Source organism: Phalacrocorax carbo, chromosome 14 (genome assembly GCF_963921805.1).
Source record: "Phalacrocorax carbo chromosome 14, bPhaCar2.1, whole genome shotgun sequence".
Taxonomy (NCBI): Eukaryota; Metazoa; Chordata; class Aves; order Suliformes; family Phalacrocoracidae; genus Phalacrocorax; species Phalacrocorax carbo.
The window spans coordinates 8138618-8158001 of record NC_087526.1 but is presented as its reverse complement, the minus strand read 5'-3'; the positions used below and the strand labels follow the sequence as shown (position 1 = coordinate 8158001).

General features: G+C 60.8%; 1 protein-coding gene across 3 annotated transcripts; it reads right to left on the bottom strand.

Moving 5' to 3' along the window:
- Positions 1–1778: 1778 nt before the first annotated feature.
- RGS19 (regulator of G protein signaling 19) lies at positions 1779–19163 on the bottom strand. Of its 3 annotated transcripts, none has more exons than XM_064465425.1 (6): positions 19002–19163; positions 6728–6870; positions 6416–6552; positions 3923–3997; positions 2721–2955; positions 1779–2102 (listed from the first exon to the last, which is right to left on the bottom strand). In XM_064465425.1, the coding sequence occupies exons 3-6, from the start codon at positions 6514–6516 to the stop codon at positions 1914–1916; spliced, it is 600 nt and encodes a 199-aa protein (XP_064321495.1). In that variant the 5' UTR covers positions 6517–6552; positions 6728–6870; positions 19002–19163; the 3' UTR covers positions 1779–1913. The 3 variants fall into 3 exon arrangements, with proteins under 3 accessions (XP_064321495.1, XP_064321493.1, XP_064321494.1); XM_064465423.1 differs by lacking the exon at positions 19002–19163 and adding an exon at positions 9712–10383; XM_064465424.1 differs by lacking the exons at positions 6728–6870; positions 19002–19163 and having other exon boundaries at positions 6417–6515.
- Between the last annotated feature and the right edge of the window lie 221 nt (positions 19164–19384).

Here is a 19384-nt window from a genome sequence, read left to right as displayed (position 1 = left end):
CCAAGGAGAGCCAGTGGGGGAAGAGCCACTGGCTAAAGAGGCATTTTGGAAGCAAGGATTCACTTATAAGGTGTTTAAAAGTGCTAGGATTAGGAGCAAGAGCCTAGACTAACTGGTGGCAGCGGGGTCTTCCCTGGGCTGAGAGCTCCACGGTATGCAGAGAGGCTCTGACACACCTGCCAAGCTGCTGGACAGCTTCAGCAATGTTCAGCCTCCAAACCTTGCGTGAAGGCCATGTGAGACACATCCTTTATTCACAGAGCAAACCAAGCACCCAGAACTAAAACCTCCCCAGCAGAGGGTGGGGAGGCTGCAGGGCTGTAGCGGTGCAGGCTCAGCACTCGCAGGGGAAAACCTGCCAGTAACAACCAAATGACAATACCAACATTCCTGAACAAACAATCTCTGGTCTCTCTCAAAAATATATTTTCTTGAACTGTATTTCCAGCTTGGCAAACAAAACTAAATTTACTGACATGAATTTCCATGCAGTCGTGCCACTAGGAAGGAAGGAACCAAAAAGCCAAGAGAATTTTTGTTTGTTTGTTTAAAAAATATCTTCAATAAAAAGAACCAGTGCTGCTCCTTCTTTTTTCTTTGAAAGGGATGGAGAGAAGGAGGGAGAAGAATAGATAATTAAGAAACCACAGACTGTTCTGGGTCAGGAAAAGCAGAGAGTAGTGTTGGTCTTCCACAGCATGGCTGAGCTGGGCAGCAGGACCCCGCTGTTGGCTTCATTTCAGCACAGAGGGCAGGGGCTGCTGGCAGAAATGTTTTAATTCTGGGTGCAGGGGCTCCAGTAAACCACCACTCATGCTGTACAGAAATACGCAGATACTACATATCTTCCCTGCAACATTTTCCATCCCATGAGGAGCCCTGCCTGTGCCCGAGGGATGAGGGCAGACCCCTGGGCTTCTCCCTGCTCGCGGGGCAGGCGTGGGCCAGCCAGGAACCCGTGGGGTTCTCAGGAGGGCAAATGCCACCTGCGCAACTGGCATGTGTATTTTCCCCTTCGCTGACGTCTGTGAACCGAGGACGCAGGAAGCTCTGGGTTTGGGATCACAAGTGTGCGGTGTCCTGGGGCTGGTCTGGCACTGTGCGATGGGCACTGGGCTCCCCAGGACGGGGGCTGGCAGAGGCGGCAGCTCCTGGGCAACCCCTGCCCACCCTCCAAGCACAGCCTCATGGCACCACCGCTGCAGGGGTCCTGTCTGGCCCCTCCAGAGCCCCATGGGTGGCTTCAGAGATGGGGAGACCATGGCCCTGGGGTGCTGCCTGCCCTCTGCCTCCATCCTGCCCCAGCACTGCCCCCCAGATCCACTGGGAATGCAAATGGGGCTGCAGCACTGCCCCCCCACCCTGTGGGCCACTTCAAACAGACGGAGCGATGTAAACCTGACACCTTTTTATATGTACAGAATGCCAACAAAAAAAGCTTTTTAAAATAAAAAGTTAAAAAACAAAACAAAACAAAAAAAACCAACAACAATCGACCTCCCCCCCACCCCAAAAGTAAACCCCCAACCCAGTCCCCAACTGGGTCTCAGTGGGAAATGGGGACCTGCCTTGTCCCCAAGTGTGGTGGAGAGGGAATAAAGTGACCTCTTCAAAACGGGGTGCGGGGGGAGCCGGGCCCCGGGCACTCTCCCGCGAGCTCCCCCGGCTCGCTCCGGCCAGCGGTGGGGACGGGGCAGGGGTTCAGTAGTACGAGCCGGCCCGGGCTGTGCTGCCGCAGTGGCACCAGCACCGGGGACAGTCCCGGAGGGTGGCCCAGAAACCAGGGTGACGGTTCATAGGTAAAAAGCTAAAAACTTGGGGGGGGCTGGCAGGGAGGGCGGTGGAGGGGAGGAGGCAACAAGCCCCTCCGGCCGCCACGTCCCCACTGGCGTCCCCGTGGCCGGCGGGTGCCCTTAGGACTCCGAGGAGGAGCGGGAGACGCTCTGGAGCAGCGATCTGTATATGGCAGAGTTCAGGAAGCGAGGGTAGGAGTCTCTGTGCATAAGCGTGTAGATCTGGAGCTGCGCATCATCGAAGGTGTGCGAGGACGGCTCCTGCATCTTCCGGTTGATGACCTCCCGCACCCGCGAGTCCAGGCTCACCTGGGTGGTAAGGAGAGAAATGGGGGCGTTGAGGAACCCCCAGTGCTGAGCCCCCACCCCCAGCACCCACCCCCGCACCAGCTCTCATGGGAAACTGGCTATCCACATGGCTCATGGCCAGACACGGGGAGACCACGGTGTGCTCTACCCCAGAGTATATATATTTGCACCAGAGCAAGGGTGTTTTGGAAAGAGCTGCAGGGAGGACTGGGGAGGTCTCTGGGTCCTCCCTGTGTCCCCTTGCTGGGCACAGGGAGGGGCAGGTTGGGGTGCTCCCACCTTGGATGCCCCCACCCTGGGGATGCTGTGAGCTGGGCTGCAGCATCTCCTCAGCCCACTGGTGCCCTCGTGAGGTTTCGGCCCCGCAGCACAACCCAGCCCGTGGCCCTGCTGCCTCTGTCCCGGGGGTTCTGGGGACACCCTCCCCGTGCCAGTCACATGCATGAAGTAAACCTGTTACCCTGCCCAAACTCATCCCCAACCACCCATCCCATCCTCAAATTGCCACAGGGCTGCAGCGGCAGCTGGGACAGAGCCCGTTCCCCAACAAGCACGCTGCCAGCCCCATCTTAGCCTGAGCTACCCACTGAGAGCTGCAGGAGGGGCTCTGCCCCATACCTCCTTGGGCGAGAGGATGGAGATGTAGTCCTCGTAGATCATCCTGGCCTTCTCATCGATGGTGTGCTTGTTGCACTCATTTTTGAGCTCCTCGCACGCTAGCCAGAAGAGCATGTTCTCCTCGCTGTACTCAGTCCGCAAGAACTCCCGGAAGATGTTGCGACCCGCCGGGCTCTTCATCAGCTTGTCGAAGGACTGTGCCCAGCCCCGCACCTCCTCCGGCGTGGGTTTGGCGCTGCCAGGCCCCAGCAGGCAAGGCAAGGGGACAGCGTTATGGTCAGCACGGGAGGGCTGTGGGCTCCCTGCTGCATCCCTCCCTGTGCGGCTCAGCCATGCTCATCCCTGGTCCCATCCTAGAGGGACCGTGCCTGAACGCATCCACCCTGCTCATGCCGAGGCCGTTCCTGCTCAGGCTCCAGCTATTACGGAGGCTTTCAGAGGTCACTCATGGGGTCTGTCCCAGCTCCGCTCAGCTGGGCTAGAGCATGAGCTTGCTTTCAGCTGAATTTTTCAAGCTGAGATGTATTTTAGTGCTGGATTTGCACAAACCCAAACGGAAGCAAAAGCCCTTCCCTTGCAGAGCAGCAACTCTGAGCTGCCCTAGCCAGGGAGAGACTGACAGTTCATCGTCCCTAACAGCTGGGGGATGGAGAGAGAGAGGCTGCTCCCCAGCAAATACTCATTACCTGCTAAAGCAGGCAGGAACAATCACTGTCAGTAGCTAATTATCATGGCTGACCCCTAACCCTGCTGCACCAGGTGCTGCAGAGAGCACCCACGGCTGGGCTGCATGCAGGGGGTCGTACCTGTCCCTCAGGGAGTGGGTGCTCGGTGCAGGGCATCCCCAGAGCAGAGTGCCTGCAGGATGCGGCTCTGCCCTTGGGACATGGCCCAAAAGGTGCTGAGGTCTTTGCATGCCTTAGTTTCCCTTTGCAAGGGGCCCAAGGCCAGAATTGCAGAGGGCTGCAGCCCAAGGCTCTGGGTTCCCCATTTCTCAGTGGGAACCAGGGACATGGCACTGGAAGCAGCACGAGGAACCCCGAAGTCCTGGCACCTCAGTCCTGCTGCCCACGCGTGCACCAGCAGGCAGGATGCGGGGCTGGGTGCCACGGAGGGTGGCGGTGGGTGCTGTGTTGTGCTATGCTGTGCCATGCTGTGCCGGTCCCTCCGGCCCACCCCCGCAGCGCTGCCCAGGCACTCACCACGCTTCACAGTTTGGGATGGTCTCCAGTTTGGTCTCCCGGGACGCCCTCCACGCTCGCTCCCGGTCCTCGTTCCTAACAGGGAGACAGAAAGGTAGTCAGGGGCATCGGGAACGCACCCAAACCCCCATCTGGATCCCCTGACTGTCCCTGGCCGCTGAATCTCCGCCGTGGGCACCAGCACCCTGCCATCCGGCTCCCCCCCAGCACCCAGCCTGCCCCAGCACCCGCTGCCCCAGCAGCACCCCAACTTCCTTGTGCAATTTTAGCATCATCATGAAAGGGTGCTTCCTGCAGTCGGGCGCCGCTGCAGCCCCAGCCCTGCTCCACCACCCGGGCCGAGCGCCAGGGCCGAGCGGTGCCGGAGCGGCCGCAGGGCCGGGCAGCAGCAGCCGGCAGAGGTCAGTGCCGGCTCAGCCCACGGCAAAGCCATTGTGAACCACCACGAATAAACACCACTAAATACATAAATGGGGGTGGGTGCAGGACGCAGGGCTGCAGCCACCGGAGCTCAGCGCCATGGTGCGCTTGGCCCCCATGCCTGGTTATCACCGTCTCCAGCTGGTGACGGCCCTGGCTCGCCCAGGAAGCTGGTGGCTGGGGTAGATGGATCAAGGGCTGGACCCTGCACCCCCAGGACACCCCAGCACCAGTTCAGCCCAGAGGCCGAGCATGGGATGGAAGTGCCGGAGCTCAGGGGTGCCGGCATCCCTTGTCCCCCTGTCCCTCTCCCCTGGGAGTGCTGGTGGCACAAGGGGAGAGCAGCCTCCAGCCAACTTCCCTCGGGCCCTCCAATTCTGGCACCCGGTGCCAACCGCAGCACTTCCTGCTTGCAACACCGTCCCTCGCCACTCACACAGGATTAAATGTGCAAACTTCTCCCCCGGTGGCACAGGCAGCTGGGGTGAGCGAAGCTGCAGGCACGTCCCTTCCCCCACTGCCCCTGGGGCTCGCTGCCTGACATGCCTGAGACCCAAAATGGTTGGCACCAGTCCTGGTTGCTCCAGGACTGGGGTACAGGAGGGATTTCTGTCCCATCTCTGCTCACAGGCTCTTGCAGAGACAGAGGAGGGACACAGGGAAATAGCCAAATGCCATGAGCTCAAGGCAGCATCAGGGAGGGAGATGTTTGGGGCAGGCTGCAAGGGGAGCCGCTTACTGCACTCGCTGCCATGCAAATGTGAGGAAACAAGATGGGATCAGGTGAGATGGGGCCCCAAGGACACAGCAGAGGTTTTCATGGGGCTGATGCATCAGTGCTGGGGATGCACTGTGGGTTTGCACGGGGCGCAGCTCCAGGGTTTCTTGCTCCTCCAAGCTCGGAGCTGTCAGTGTCTGTAAAGTCAAAGCTGCTGCAAAGCCCGAAGCCATCAGCAGCCTCAGAATGAGCTGATGCTGAGGATGGAGAAGAGCAGATGGGCTCTTCAAAATCTGCATTATCCAGAGAATAAGGAGCTGGGGATCCTCAGAGAGGACGGGAGATGCAGCTGCAGGCAAGTGGCTGGTTACATCCGTGGCTTTGGGCAGCACTGGGAGTCCAGGGCTGGACTCTGCACCCATTGCTCTAAGGCAGAGCTGCCCAGGAGTGCTCCCATGGATGAGGGCCATCCACCTCAGGCAGGGCATTGCAGCTGTGAGAAGGCAGCTGTGATGCTGGGCAGGGAAACACAGCTCTCCTCCTGCCCTGACCTGCCTGAAACGGGCAGCAAAATCCTCCTGCCTGCACAGTGCTGCAGCCAGGGGTCCCACTGCTCAGCCTTGCTGCTCAGCCTTGCTGCCCTGCCCAGGTGCAGCCAGGTGCCTGAGGGGGGTGGGTTGGGGACACAGAGGTCAGACAGCTTGGCCAAGCACCACGCTGTGCCGCTGGCACTGCCTGCAGCTTCCCCCACGCAGCCCGGCCGGGGGCGTCCAGCCCCAGCAGAGCTGTCAGGACAGTGCCAGAGGCGGGTTTCCCCGTGCCGCTTTGTGCTCTATTTTAAAGGATTTGGCTGACAGGCAGGAGTCACGATGCACCAAGGCAAGGTTTGGCTTGGGCTCACAAGCTTGCTAGGCTCCATGCAGAGGAGAGCAATGTGCTGCGGCACCACTGATGCCCATCTGCTCCAGAACACCATTTACACCCACCCGGCTTCTGAGCCCCCACCCAACACAAGCACACAAGCAGGCCAGAGGCTCAGCTCGGTGAGCGGGGCTGGCCCCATCCCAGCTGCCCTCCCGCACCCATTGCCCGTGGTGCTGCGTGGGCGCCAGGATCTGCACTGAAGGGCTGCAGAGCACCCAGGGGTGGGAGCTGCCGTAGGAGCCCCTCTCCCTCGAGCCCAGGCATCTGCTTGGGCAGCAGCCGTGTCCAGGTGCTTAGTGCTGCATGGAGCACAGAGGACCAGCACACGCAGGTGACCCTCACATCTCCGCTCCTTATGGGACGACGAGGTGGGCGGGGGATGCTTGCCAGCCCCGCAGGAGCCTTGGGCCGGAGCGGGCGGTGGGACGTACCATGAGCAACTGCAGCAGCAGCACCAGCAGAAGCAGCAGGCGTTGGGGCGGTGGTTGCTGGCGGGTTGCACCGTTGTCGGAGAAGTCTCATGCCGGGACATCGGAAGGGGTGTCTCTGCGGACGCGGGTCCTGCGTACTGAAAGGCAGGAGGGCAGGGAGCGGGTGAGCTAGCTGCTGATGATTATCCTCCCCCATGTGCAAGCACCCAGAGATAAATGAGGGACCCCTGCCCAGTGACTTGCTGGGATTTAGTTTTGGCTCCCGCTTGCTGTCCCGGCCATCAGCCAGCCCCGAGATGGACACCGCCTCACCTGCGTCCCAGCCTCATACACGGTGGACGGGATTGGGTCGTGCTTCAGGGGCTCTTCTGCTGCTCTCCGCTCCTCCCAGCCCGTGGGTGAGCCGTGCCTCCGAGACCTCCCAGCTAATGTCCCTGCCGCCTCCTGGACAGAGCCTGCGGGGAGGGAGAGGAGCGGCACCACGTTACCTTCACAGAGAGACCCCCTGGCTTCGAGCAGCTCTGAGGGGGGCTGCTCCGGGCTGGGGAAAGCCCTTTGCAGGCAGCGGGTTGGGGCATGGCAGGCAAACAGAAAGGGTGCAAGAAAAGGAAGTGAGAAGGAAAGGAGGAGGGGAAACATGGCGGCAGATGCTCTGCCAGCCCCACGCTTCGCCCAGGACCCCCTCCCACGCTTTATCGGTGCTGCCGAGCCCTGCAGGCAGCAGTGGGGCTGGGCAGGGCGCCGGGGTCAGCGACAGCCTCATGCGCCCCAGGCTGTGCCCCATGCCGTGGGGAAGCATGGCCGGATCCCCCCAGCATGTTTGGGCCTGGGATGGGGAAGTCGCAGCTACTCCACGGCATCATGTGAGTGGAAGGAAACAGGGTGGGGAGGGGGATTTTTCACAGCTCCCAGCACTAAACCAAAACTTGCCCCGTGCCAAGTGTTGGCTGAGTCCAGCACTCTGCACTGCTGCTGCAGAAGAGTTCCTTCCCCTGTGCTCACAGGCCTGCCTGTCCCTGCCTGCACCACTGGTCCTGCTTGGAGCAGGGATGGTCCCAGGCAGGAGTGGTGCCAGGACTCAGCACCCACCTCCGTGTGGGGTGGTGGTAAGGATGTGGTCATGGCCGGCTCTGCCTTCCTGTGCCCCGCCGAGGGCGGTGGGCAGCAATCATGGTCCTTCCTTTGCCAGAGGGAAGGGATGGGAGTGGGGGGGACAGCGGGCACGGAGAGCCCCCAGCACCTCAGACCCAGTGTCCCTGTCTCAAGCTGCCCCACATCTCACCACCTCGGGTCTGAGTCCTACCGTGGACTCAGCAAGCAGAATGGAGCCAGGATGCGGGTCCCAGCTGGGGACAGGGCTGTCCCCAGAGCCCCTCGTGAGCCCACGTTGCCCCCGTGGGTGCACAGCCCCCACCCCCAGCACAGCCATCACCTGGCAGCGCCTTCAGTGAGCTCCTCGCCCAGGCCCTTGCAAACCCTCCCGCTGGCTCCCATCACTCCCGCAGGAACGAAAAAGGAGAAAGTCTGCGTTTCGCTCCCAATTGTCCCTATTTATAGACCGAAGTGCTGGCAGGACGACTGTGACCTTGTCACCCAGCTCAGCAGCAGGCTCTGCTCACTCTCGCACCACGCTGCCCTCAGGTCCATTTAACCCCCTTCATTTTTCCCTTTCCTTTGCTTCCCCTGGCCCACCCACGGTGACATCCCGCTGTCGAGCCCACTAACCCCACGGTGCCACGGCCACACTGCCATGCCCAGCGCTGCTGGGGGGCTGCAGCCCCATGGCAGGGCGGGGGGAGCCAGTCTCTGAGCACGGCTCCCAGCGGGGCTGCGGCACTAATTACAGCACGGGGCGATCAGAAGGAAAACGTGAAAGCTGGGAAAACCCTGCTTCCTCCCAGTGTGCCCCGAAGCAAAGGCAGCCCCGGCTCTGCTGTGGTGCTGGGGTGCGGAGCAGGCGGATGGGGAGTGGCCAATGGACAGGGACGTGGGGACAGCGTGTGGCATTGCTCCAGGGGGACACCCAGGCATTTTGCTTCTGAGGCTGGTGCTCAACCTTGCCCAGAGCAGTCCTGCAAGCGGCTGAGCCAAAACACCCTGGAGAGGCAGCGGGATGGAGCAGCATCCCCCACAAGGAGCATCCCCTCCTGACGCCTGCGGGGTGCACTCAGCACCTGGCCAGGAGGCAGGGTCAGCTCGCTACCCTTCCCAGGCGCTCCGGCACCCACCCAGCACCATCTCGGCTGCGTGGTCTGCGCCAAGTGGGACAGGAAGGAGAAGGGAATTGTGGGGCTGCAAAGGGCCCCTGGCCCATGGCACCGAAGGGCAAAGCCAGTGTGCTCTGAATTCGGTTTGCCAGCCCCACACACCCCTTAACGCTCCCATAGCACCGCACTGGTGGGCGCCGTGTGCCACGGGGCTGCCGGCGGCTGCCCCAGGGCCGGGCACCGCTGCGGAGCTGCGGGTGCGGGTGCATAAGGAAGTCCTGGCAGGCGGCAGAGCCTGTGATCACCAGAGGGAAGGCGAGGGCGCGCGCGAGGCTGCAAAAAGAGGAAGGATGGCAAAAAGGGGACGTTTCCCAGCAGAGAGAAGAGACGCCCCAAAAGTTGCCCTCGCTCAAACCCCATGAGCTCCCTGAGCGCTCTGCGAGTCTTTGCCATTGCTGTCTGGTGCCCGGTGGCTGCAGCACCCAGCCTGGGAGTCCCCGTGTGCTGGGTGTCCCCGGGCCATGCCAGCTCACGCAGCCGTGACGTCCCCACCAAGCCTGGCACCGCCCCATCCTCTCCCTGAAGACAGAGGGGACCCCCCGCACAACTGAGTAAGATGAGCACTGCCCAAAATTGCTTTCGAAGGGAAACCTCCCCTTCCACTGGGCTGCTCCTTGCTGGGACACTGGGTCGGCCCTGTCCCATGCAGCCGCACACAAAGCGTCCTGTGCCCTGCTCAGGCTGGGCAAAGCAGTCGCCAAAATCACCCTGTGCGAGCTGCAGTGGAAGCTGTGGCATCAGTGTGCCCACAGAAGCAAAACAAAGGTGACACCAAATACTGGCCACAGGCATGACACCCCTCCATGCACCCCACTTTCCCCAAATGCCCCAGCCGGGGATGATGCCCTGACCAGCGTGGCATCCTCTTCCAGCAACCCCCCCTGCAAAGCAGGGCACAAACCAGAGCCCACCCCAGTGTGGTGGCACCCCTGGCACAGCCTGCGTCCCTGGTGTGCCCACCCGACCCGTGCTGTGGCTGGTGGGAGGACCTGGGGGGCACAGGGGGAGCTGCCGTTGGCGCATCCGTACCTGCAGCCTGGCCATCGCGCGGCGGCGGCGGGTGCCAGCCAGGGTGACCCTGGCCGGCTCAGGGGGTGCGAGGCATCACCAGGACCGCCGGGTCTGAGGGCAGGGAGACGGGAGAGAAAAGAAGAGAGAAAGAGAAAAGAAAAGCGGCCGAACACATCCTCTCACAGGAAAGGGAGTGGTAAGGGAAGTGGCAAACTCAACTGAAGAGTTCAGACCTTTTTTGGGAAAGCCCCGGCAGGGCCTGGCTGCTCTCCTCGCCGTTCTGCCACGGGGCCAGCCACCCTGACGGGGCAGGAGCGGGGCAGAGCGAGCCCTACCAGCCACTGAGCTGGGTTGTGCTCCTGCTTCCCACGCCTTGGATGGATCCAGGTGGCTGCTGCAGACACGGAAGCAGCAAAGCCAGGGCTGCCCAGCCGGGAGGGCACCTGCTGCAGTGCCGGCTACAGCCAGATATCTTGGTGATAACCTGGGCACACTGGTACTGGAACAGCCCCATAGCGAAGGAATCGGCCAGTGCGGCTTCCCCGAGGAGTGACGGGCAGGGTATGTCCCCAGGGTGGGCACGGGCCAGTCCCTGGCACCCAGCTAAGGCTGCTTCCAAGGGACAGTGCTTTCTGCCAGGCTGTGCCCCAGGCATCCCCATGGCTCCAGTGCTGCCCATGGGGTGAGGATGCCAGCAGCAAGGTGGGCAGCGAGGGAAGGGAGCCGGTCCCCAAGGGTGGGCTGAGTCAGAACCTCCTGCCATGCCTCCCAGCAGCATCATCCCTGCGACGCGGGGATGTGCCAGCCTGCCTGCCACGCAGAGCGAAGCCTGGCTCCCTCGGCCAAGAGTGACTCACAAAGTTGTTTGGTTTTTTTCCTCTTCAGGAAAAAAAACCCAAAAAACAGAAGAGTGAGAGAGAAATCAGACACCCAACCTCTGTTTCCTTGATTAAATTTGTCCTCAGCACCGCTGTGGGCGGAGGGGGCTCCAGCCCTGGCACCACACCAGTGACTGAAACCAGTTTGTGGCCTCTGCTGGCGGCTGCCCCCTCACTTGCGTGGGCTCACAGTGGCTGCAGGTGGAAAACGGAGAAAAGTGGAGTAAGAGGGAGGGGGGATGCTGGCACCCCCTGCACGCTCCCCCGGGGCCGCAGGGCTGGGCCAGGCGCCCAGCTGCGGCGTGTACCCGTTATCAGCCCGGCCCAGTGCCCCGCTCGGCGCAGCCGCTTCCCTCGCCTTCCCCGGGGAGGCTGAGCTGTCATCTCCTCTCTTCCCAACACTGCATACCCTTGCACCCAAAAACCAATGCAGTGACACCGCGGCTGTCCCCAGCCTCACCCATCTGGATGCAAACCCTCCCCCTCACTCAAAAGTCACCCTCAGTTTTGGCAGCTCCTTTTTCTGCTGGCACCCACCCGGCCATTGCTGCCATCCTCACAGTGCCCACCACCGCTCCTTCTCTGGTCACCTGAACTTAATTTATTTTCCAGATGGTTGTCTAGGATTCCCTCTGCCACTACTGGGCAGGGCCAGCTCCGAGAGCTGGGGGATGCTGGGATGCAGCCACACTCCCACAGGGGAGCACCCAGCACCCCCAGCTCACCAGCCTTGGGGCACCCACTGGCACCGAGGGCATTTTTCTTCTCCAGCCACCTCCAGCCATGGTATGAGCTCTCTGCCCCAAGAGGGACCTTCCCTTCATATTTTATGGGTCAAAACTGTGAGGGCAGCTTTGCTGCACAACACAGACCACCATGAGGATCATTTGGCTGGGGGCGATGCACAAATCCCCCCAGTGCTGGCAGAGACACCATCCCTGGCCAAGCTGCTGGCACACCGGAGCCCCCGCCGCAGCCCAGCAACGCCTTGGTGCGGAGCAGTGCTGGATCCAGCCCCTCACTGCACCTTGGAGAAACTGCAAAACGTCTGTGACCTGCAGGACCAGCCACGCTGGATCAGTGCAAGCAGAGCTCAGCAGCCCCGGCTGCCTGCATACCGCTGCTGGATTCTCCACTGTCTAATAAGGGCTCAGCCCAGCCTGCACCTTCCCCACCTCTTCCCTGTCTTTCTCCCAGGAAAGAACCAACACCTCCAACCTCTGCCAAATTTGGCTGAAACTGGCCACCGAGTGCAACCAGATGTGGGCCAGTCCCGCAGGCAGCCCCAACATGCAGTGGGGGGCTGGCACCCCTCAGGCCCCCCTCTGCCGGGGTTACCCCGTGGGCAGGCGCCGCTGCCGAGCCCCACAGCTGCCGCCCGCCCCCGCAGCCTGCCCCAGCCACCTGCCAGCGGCACAGGAAGTTTTAGGAGCTATTTTCAGACCCGGCTTTTTCTTTTCACCCCCTTCAGCTATCTATTAGAAAAAGACTGAAGAAGAGAGGCTCAAGCCCCCCCCACTCTGCAGGAACGGGGCTGGGCTGACCCCAATGGCACAGATGTGGCAGGGGTCCCGAGCCAGGTCGGGCTCCCGTGGTCCAGCTGGGATGAGGGGGTGGTGAGGCTCACGTGGCTACGTCCCGGCTGTGTCCCTGCCACCCTGCTGAGCGCGTGTTGCTGATAACACCGGCAGATGTGCCAGCGCACGTGGCAGAGGCAGCAGCGGCAGTGAGCGGATGCCTTTGGGGGAGCTCCTTTGCCCAGCAGTGATTTTTCTGCCATCCCCTGAGACTGGAAAGGCAGGTCCTGGCAATGGGAATCAGGAGATGCTGCAGTGTGCCCCAGCACCTCCCTGGTCCTTCACACCACAAGGGCCAACAGCTCTGTGGGGAAGGGGATGATGCTGGGGTCCTTCTCTGGACTGCCTGTCTCCTCTGATCTCTGTTCCTCTCCTTGCTTGCAACTGGGGTGCATTTCCGCACTGAGCATCCTCTGAGCCAAACCCCACCGCAAGCCCTCCTGAAAGGACCACATGAACCTCTCCAGCACCCGCTGGAAAGAGGCAAGCGGACCCACAGCTCTATGCTGGTGTGGCCACCATGGCTGAGACAGCCACCGCTGGGACAATGGGTGCAGCACTGCCGGCACCCTCCCCTCCGGCCCCGGCTCTTGCACAGAAACGGAGTTAATTATTTCATAGCATAAAAATAGCACCCGCGACAATCAGCTGGGGGATTTAATAAGGCAAGCCCTGACAATTATGTTTCTATTAGTAGAGGTATCATGGCGTTGTTAAGGCAGGCTCCTATTTAGCATTTGGTAATGATCCATGCGAAAACAGAAGAAAGATCATGGTAATCAATACTCAGCAGGGGCTAAACTGCACAGACAGAGCCCAGTGGCTGACAGGAGGGAAGGGAAGAGGAAAAGGAGGGATGCAGCATTGGCAGGGCCAGGGTGAGAGCTAAGCCAGGTGGGTGGCAGGGTGCTCCTCGTTCATGAGGTGTGGCCAGCCCAGGACCTGATCATCCCCATCCCAGTGCATGTCAGCACGGGCAGCTCCATGTCCCCTGGAGGCCATGGGACAGAGGAGGAGGCATTAGTAGTAACTGGGGGGACAGGGATGCTAGGAAGACCAAGGATAAGAAGACAGGGAATTGCCCTTTCCGAGGAAATGAGGAACTAGACAGAGAACCAACCCCAGATTGGGATGAAAAGGAGGGACGCTGTGTCACAGGGAAATGCTGGATCAAAGGGGTCGCTTACCGTGGCTCCGAGCGCTCCCTGATGCAGATGAGGGGAGATTTTCTCCCCAGCCCCAGCACAAGACCAGATCCTGCTGGGTGCATCCGGAGACCCATGCCAGCATGGGAGCTGGCGGCCAGGTACAGGGAGGAGGTTTGGGAGCCTGCACCAGCATGGGCGGGAGGTGGGTCTGGCTGTGCCAAGGACAGGTCCGGCCCTGCTCTCCAGCCACACTCCCTGCCCAAAGCGTGGCCCTGCGTGGCATTGATGTGGTCAGGGCAGGGCTAAGCCCAGCAGCCAGCTCAACCAGCGGTGGGACCGGCCGGGCTGCGGCCACACCGGCACAATGGCTGGGAACAAGGGGGACGACCCCGCAAACACTGAACCGCAGGGACGTTTGCCCACAGCAGTTTACTCGCCCGGGGTGCTGCAGGCCCTGCTGCCCACACACTGCTAGCCCTGACGGATGCCTTTTGGGGTCTGGTGTCAGGCAGATGTTATGCCTCGCCGGTGAGCACCCAGGGCTAGGATGTCCCCCCAGCCCCAGATCAAATACCACCATGGGTCCTCGGAGCAGAGCTTGCAGGATCAAGCTTTCACTTGCACCAGTAAGAAAACTTCCTCCCATGTCAGACTTTGGTCCTACATTAAAACAGCAAAGGACTAAGGAAGGAATCCCCCAGGACCTACAGGCAAATACCCAGGGCAAGGGACATTTGGTGACCCAATGCCCCGTCCCAGCTCCGGAGCATCCCAAGGGACATACGTGACCCCTGTGCTGCAGCCACTGCAGCCTCACCGGCACCAGGGCAGCAGTGATGCTCTGTCCTGCCCCAGCCATGACAAGCAATTGGGAGCTCTGCAAGCAACCCATGTCCTCCGAGACTGGCCACGCTGGTTATTTAAAATCTGACCAAAGGGGAAAAAAGACAGCGGGGTTTGGCTCAGCCATGCCTGGGGAGGAGCTGGCAGCATGGGGAGGAAGGATGCACTGTCACCCTGCATGGCCCCTGTGCCACAGAGGTGGTCTCAGCCCCAGGGCAGTGCCAGGCAGCCTCAGCCGCTGCATCCCGCTCCGGCTGGGGACGCTGCTGCCAGACAGGGCTACAGGAGCCTGGCCATGGGTGGATGCCCATTGCAGGCATTCTGGCCTCAGATTGCTGTAGTGGCCCTCACTGGGGATCTCAGCGAGAACCTTGATGTGACAGGCCATGGTGATGCCCTTCACCAAGACCCCGTGATGCTGCAGGGCTCGGCTGTACCATCAGGGGACACAGGAGCTCGCCTGCCACCGCTGTCATGGCAATACGTTTCCCCAGCCCCAGATCCCCTTTGTGAGCTCTCTCCTCATGCTGAAATCTGCACCAGACTTGCAGGCGGCATCTTTCCTTGTTTTTTCTTGTTTTAAAAGGCTAGCCTGAAGCTTTCCCTTCCTTTTCCAGGGTCCCTGACTGCTAATGCCAATATGTACCTGTTCGTTCTTCTCCTGCCCTTTGCACTGAAACGCTGCTTGGGCATTTGCCTTCTGTCGGAGGAAACTACTTAAGCCCAGGTTGGGTTCATGCCTGCAGGAGGGGGAATGATGGGAAAACCCAAACCCTTAACCTCAAACCTCTTTGTTAGCTCCCTGACCCACTCTATACTGAGACAGAGGTAAATCCATCTCTGGGAGCAGGCTGCCAGCACACCCACAGCCCGTCCTCATGCACCCAGAGCCACGGCCACGCGCGAGGACATCAGGGGCTTCGCTCCCCCTGTGCCCGTCCTGTTGCTGCCCTGGAGCCTCTGCAGCATTCCTGCCTCCAGAGTGGGCAAGTGCTGACAAGCAAGTCTGGAGAGTGGCAAAGCTGGGCCCCCAAACTCAGCAGAACTTCACAGCCTGAGCAAAGAGCCCTCAAAAGGTCAAGTGAGGCTGTTTCCAAGTTGTTAGAGAACTGGAAGGGCAGCTTGTTATAAAACTCTACTATACATTTTCCTGCTGTCAGGAAACCCCCTTTTTTCCATGTCTAAGATGAATGTTAAAGCTGAAGCCCAAAGGACTTTGTTGTTGTTTTTGTTGCTGTTGCTGCTCCACCCTCCTCCCGGTTAAATCTCTGCTTCCACGAAATGGCCAAATTCAGGAGGTTTTGCAGGACGGGTGAGCAGCAGAGTGCTCCCCGCCTCTCCCAGTAAACACATCCAGGACAGCCAAGGTCCCATGGACCCAGAAGAGCCGATGGGGCAGGCTGGGGCATCACCCTCTGTGCCCACCCCAGTGGCTGAGGATGGGGGAAGTCACAGGCAGGAGGTCTCTGTCACCAGTCCCTACCAAAGAAGGAACCCAGAGGACTTCCAGCCAAAAATAACAGAAATAAAATAATTCTCCATGCTCCCAAGGAGCGCTTTCGCAGAAGGGCAAAGGGTCAGTCAAAACTCAGGGGTTTCCGTCTTGTTTTACACAATGCTCTGGATGCAGAAAGAGCCAGGATTTTGACTTCACTACAGTTTTACCCCAAAGCCGCTGGTACCTGTGTCCCCAGGTCCCACACAGCACCCGGACAGGCTGGGGGGCTGCACAGGGGAGTCACCCCACAGCTCGTGGACCAGCACAGCCCCAGCTTGGCAGTGGGTTGGTGGCTCCTGCAGAGCATACACAGCTGGATTTAAGATGTTTGATCCCTGTGAAAAGTTATGGGTGTCCTTCAAACTCATGGGCACAGTGGGGAGAGCTGGCTGGTGGAGTTATTTGCCACAGACAGCGCCACAGCTCAGTGCTACCGTTCCATGGCACGGCAGTAAGGATTTGGGACCTTCTGCAGGTCACCCTCCCTGTGCTGCATGGGGCAACCTGTGGCAAAGCAGCTGGGGAAAGAAACGGGCTGGCTGAGCCCAGTACTGATGGAAACAAGCTGGAGGAGGCCCACGTGGTGCTGGGTACAGGACAGTTTGAAAAGGAGATGCCTGCAGCGCTGGATGCCCCTTCCCTGAGCCGGCTGGAGCCAGGGGCGGTGATGACCACCGCAGAGCAGCTTCCTGGTCTGCGATGGGGCTGCTGGAGTCCCTGCAAGCTGGTGTGTTCAGTTTCTTCCCCTCTTACACCACAGAAGATGTCAGGCACTCTTCCCCATCCTGTCCTCCCCACGGGTGAAAACCATGTTGCAACATGTTGGGGGGACGAAAGTAACCCGTGATAAGGTCCAGTATCTTTTCTTCCCCCCAAATTAAGAGGTAGCCATGAAAAAATGTATATAAACAACTGGCTTTAGATTCACCCCTCTCTGAACAGCTTTTGTAATGGAAATGCATAGAGATGTGCAGAGACGAATAAGGAACTGAGTAATAGGAAGTCTCGGTGAAGACTGTGGGCACCGGCTCACCCGGAAGCTGCTGTTATTCCAGGCAAGAGGCCGAAGTGCCAAACCCCAAGAGCGTGTAGCATGGTGGCACAGAGGCAGCAATGGATGCCAGCCTTGCTCTGCTGTGGCTGCTCTGCTTTTGGGGTGCTCAGGCATGGCTAGGGGTTGGTGCAAGAAACCAGCCCAAGGAGCAGGAGAAGCTGGAAGGGAAAGGCAGGGCTCCCCATGGGATGGCTTAGGAGTGGCACCAGCACCGAGCATGGCTCTTATCTCCTCTTGAGCTGACTTTCCAAAATAGTTCTATCCAGAGGACTAAAATTTGGGAAAAAAAAAGAGAAAAAGCCACAGCAGCTTGAACTCATGCTCTGCAGAGGTCAAGGAGCAACACGGCAGCTGCTTTGCTACTCCAGACCTGTTGCTCACAGGGAAGAGCCCTGAGCACTGAGCTCACCAGCCCCCTTTGCACGAGCCCAGTGGAAACTCAAGATGCTGTAGCCCACGTCCAGCCTAAAAGTGAGATTACAACCAAAGATAAGCAAAGGCAGGGGAGGATGCACTTTGGGAGGTGGCAGAGATGTGCTGCTCCTGTGCCATGGGCAGTCTCAGCATTAATTACTCTGCCAAGGTATTTTTCTCCCTTACCCTCTCAGGGTTTGAGTTGCATTATCTGATTATCTGCTTTCGATTCCTTCTTTTTTTAATAACAATATCAAAATGGGCACCCACACCCTGATTGAGATATATTCATGTCACTAAATTCCTGCTTCTCCACTATAATCTTATGTCGTGGAGTTTGTTTAATTGCTGAAGAACATGACTGTATTTTGATTAGCGGCTTGAGTCATTTGTGGGGAAGGGCTGACGCGGAGGAGCTAAAATCCTTGTAGGGAAATCTGATGTGGCGCTCTCCCTTGGGAAATATTCTGAAATATGTGCCCACTGGGGCGACCTGTTTTCCCAAAGAAAACAATATCCACCAGGCCAGCAAACGCCACAGGCTCCGCTCATCCAGTGTGAACACCGGACGAGCGTCTCTATTGACGGGGATGGTGGAGACGCATCCAGAGGGGAATGAACTCCCCCCGCAGCAGGGAAATCCCTCCCACTCACTTAACACTTTTTGTTTAGTTTCTTAAATAAGGCCATGGATCTGCGCCAGAGCAGCCTCATGGAAGTGGCGGGGAGAGACAGCTTCCTGGAGGAACCTCTCTGTGCCCAGAGACACACCGCGATTCACACATGGAGCAGCTATGATGGCTGTGCCTGGCCCTCTCCCATCCCTCGGCCACAGGGACAGGGTGCCAAGTCGCGGCATCCCGCGATGCTGCCCACATGATGGGCTCATGTAGGGCGACGGTCGGATGTCACACCCCTACAGGGGAGTGCCATGTCCTGGACACCACCGAGCCAGGTCCCCCTGCTCGACCCTTTGGCCACACCGCTGGGGAACCTGGCGGGTACCAGAGCCCACGGTCGCCCTGACCTGAGCCAACCTTCCCAAGGCCCTGGCACTCCCTGCTACCCTGACCGGCCAGGTCAGGGCTCCCCATCGCTGCTGCTCTTATGACAAGGCATGGCACCCCTTTGCATCGGGGGCATGGGGAGCCCACCTGGCTGAGCCTGTGCATGGATGCTCCAGCGCCGTCCTGGCACCCACCTGCGGGTGTAAGGAAGGCCGGGGCAGCCCTGGGCCGGGGAGGCCTCCGGGAGGGGATCCTCCCTGCAAGCTCCCGCCCTGGGCTGGGCAAGCCCCGGTGCAGGCGGCCCTGCGGCTGGAGGGTGCCCCCCTCCTTCCTCCTCCATCCTCCTCCTCGCAGGAGCCCTGCCCTCCCCCGGGGTGATGCGGCGGGGAAGGCCCCCTCCCTGCCCGGTGCTCGGGGTCCCCCCGCTCTGCCGGCCGGTCCCCACGGAGCATCCCGATGCCCCCCCCCCGCCGGCCCTCGCACATGGGGCTGGTGACAGGCAGCAGCTGGACACACGGACGCACACACACAGACACACAGCCCGACCTCTCCATCAACCCCCGGCGCTCCGCGGTGCTCCGTGCGTGTCCGGGGGCGGCGGGGCGGGGGGGAAGCGTGCAGAAGGGATGGTGCACGGGGCGGGGGGCGCATGCAGAGGGGGGCGTGCAAAGGGGGGCGGAGGGCGGGCGTGCAAAGCGGGGTCCGCCCGGGGGAGAGGGGTGCCCCCGCAGCCCGCGGCGAGGGAGGCGAGGCTGGGCACAGGGCGAGGGAGGGGGCGATGGGCCCGTGTCCCGTCCGTCCGTCCGTCCGCCCGCCCCCCCCCCCCTCCCCGCGGCATCCCGCGGGCGGCGGCGGCCCCGGGCCACGGCGCGGGGTACGGGGTACTCACGGGCCGGGCATCCGCGCCGCCGCCGCGCAGCGCCGTCCGCGGCCGCCGCTGCCCCGCTGCCCCCCGGCCGCGCCTCTGCGCTGCCTCCGGGCTCGGCACCGGAGGGAGAGGGAGAGGCAGCGGGAGCGGAGCGGAGCGGCGCGGCTGCACTGCGCAGGCGTCCCCCGGCCCCTGCGATTGACTTCCTAAAGCAATTGCAGCTTTGGCACTTCCTCACGTCAAAACACACACACACACACACACACACGCACACCCAGCGCCCAGCGCCGGTGCCCAGCGCCGGCACCGACTGCATGCACCCAGCGCCAGCACCATGCACCCAGTACCGGCACCCCGCAGCAGCACCAGGCACCCGATACTGGCATCCAGTACCAACACTATGC

Bases quoted from the DNA above. Each gene is read 5' to 3' on its own strand.
- RGS19 (XM_064465425.1), bottom strand. From the start codon at position 6,516: ATGTCCCGGCATGAGACTTCTCCGACAACGGTGCAACCCGCCAGCAAC. The intron at 2,956-3,922 runs GTGAGTGCCTGG...GGGGCCTGGCAG, and splicing joins ATCCCAAACTGTGAAGCGTG to CGCCAAACCCACGCCGGAGG. The intron at 2,103-2,720 runs GTATGGGGCAGA...CTTACCACCCAG, and splicing joins CCATCCTCTCGCCCAAGGAG to GTGAGCCTGGACTCGCGGGT.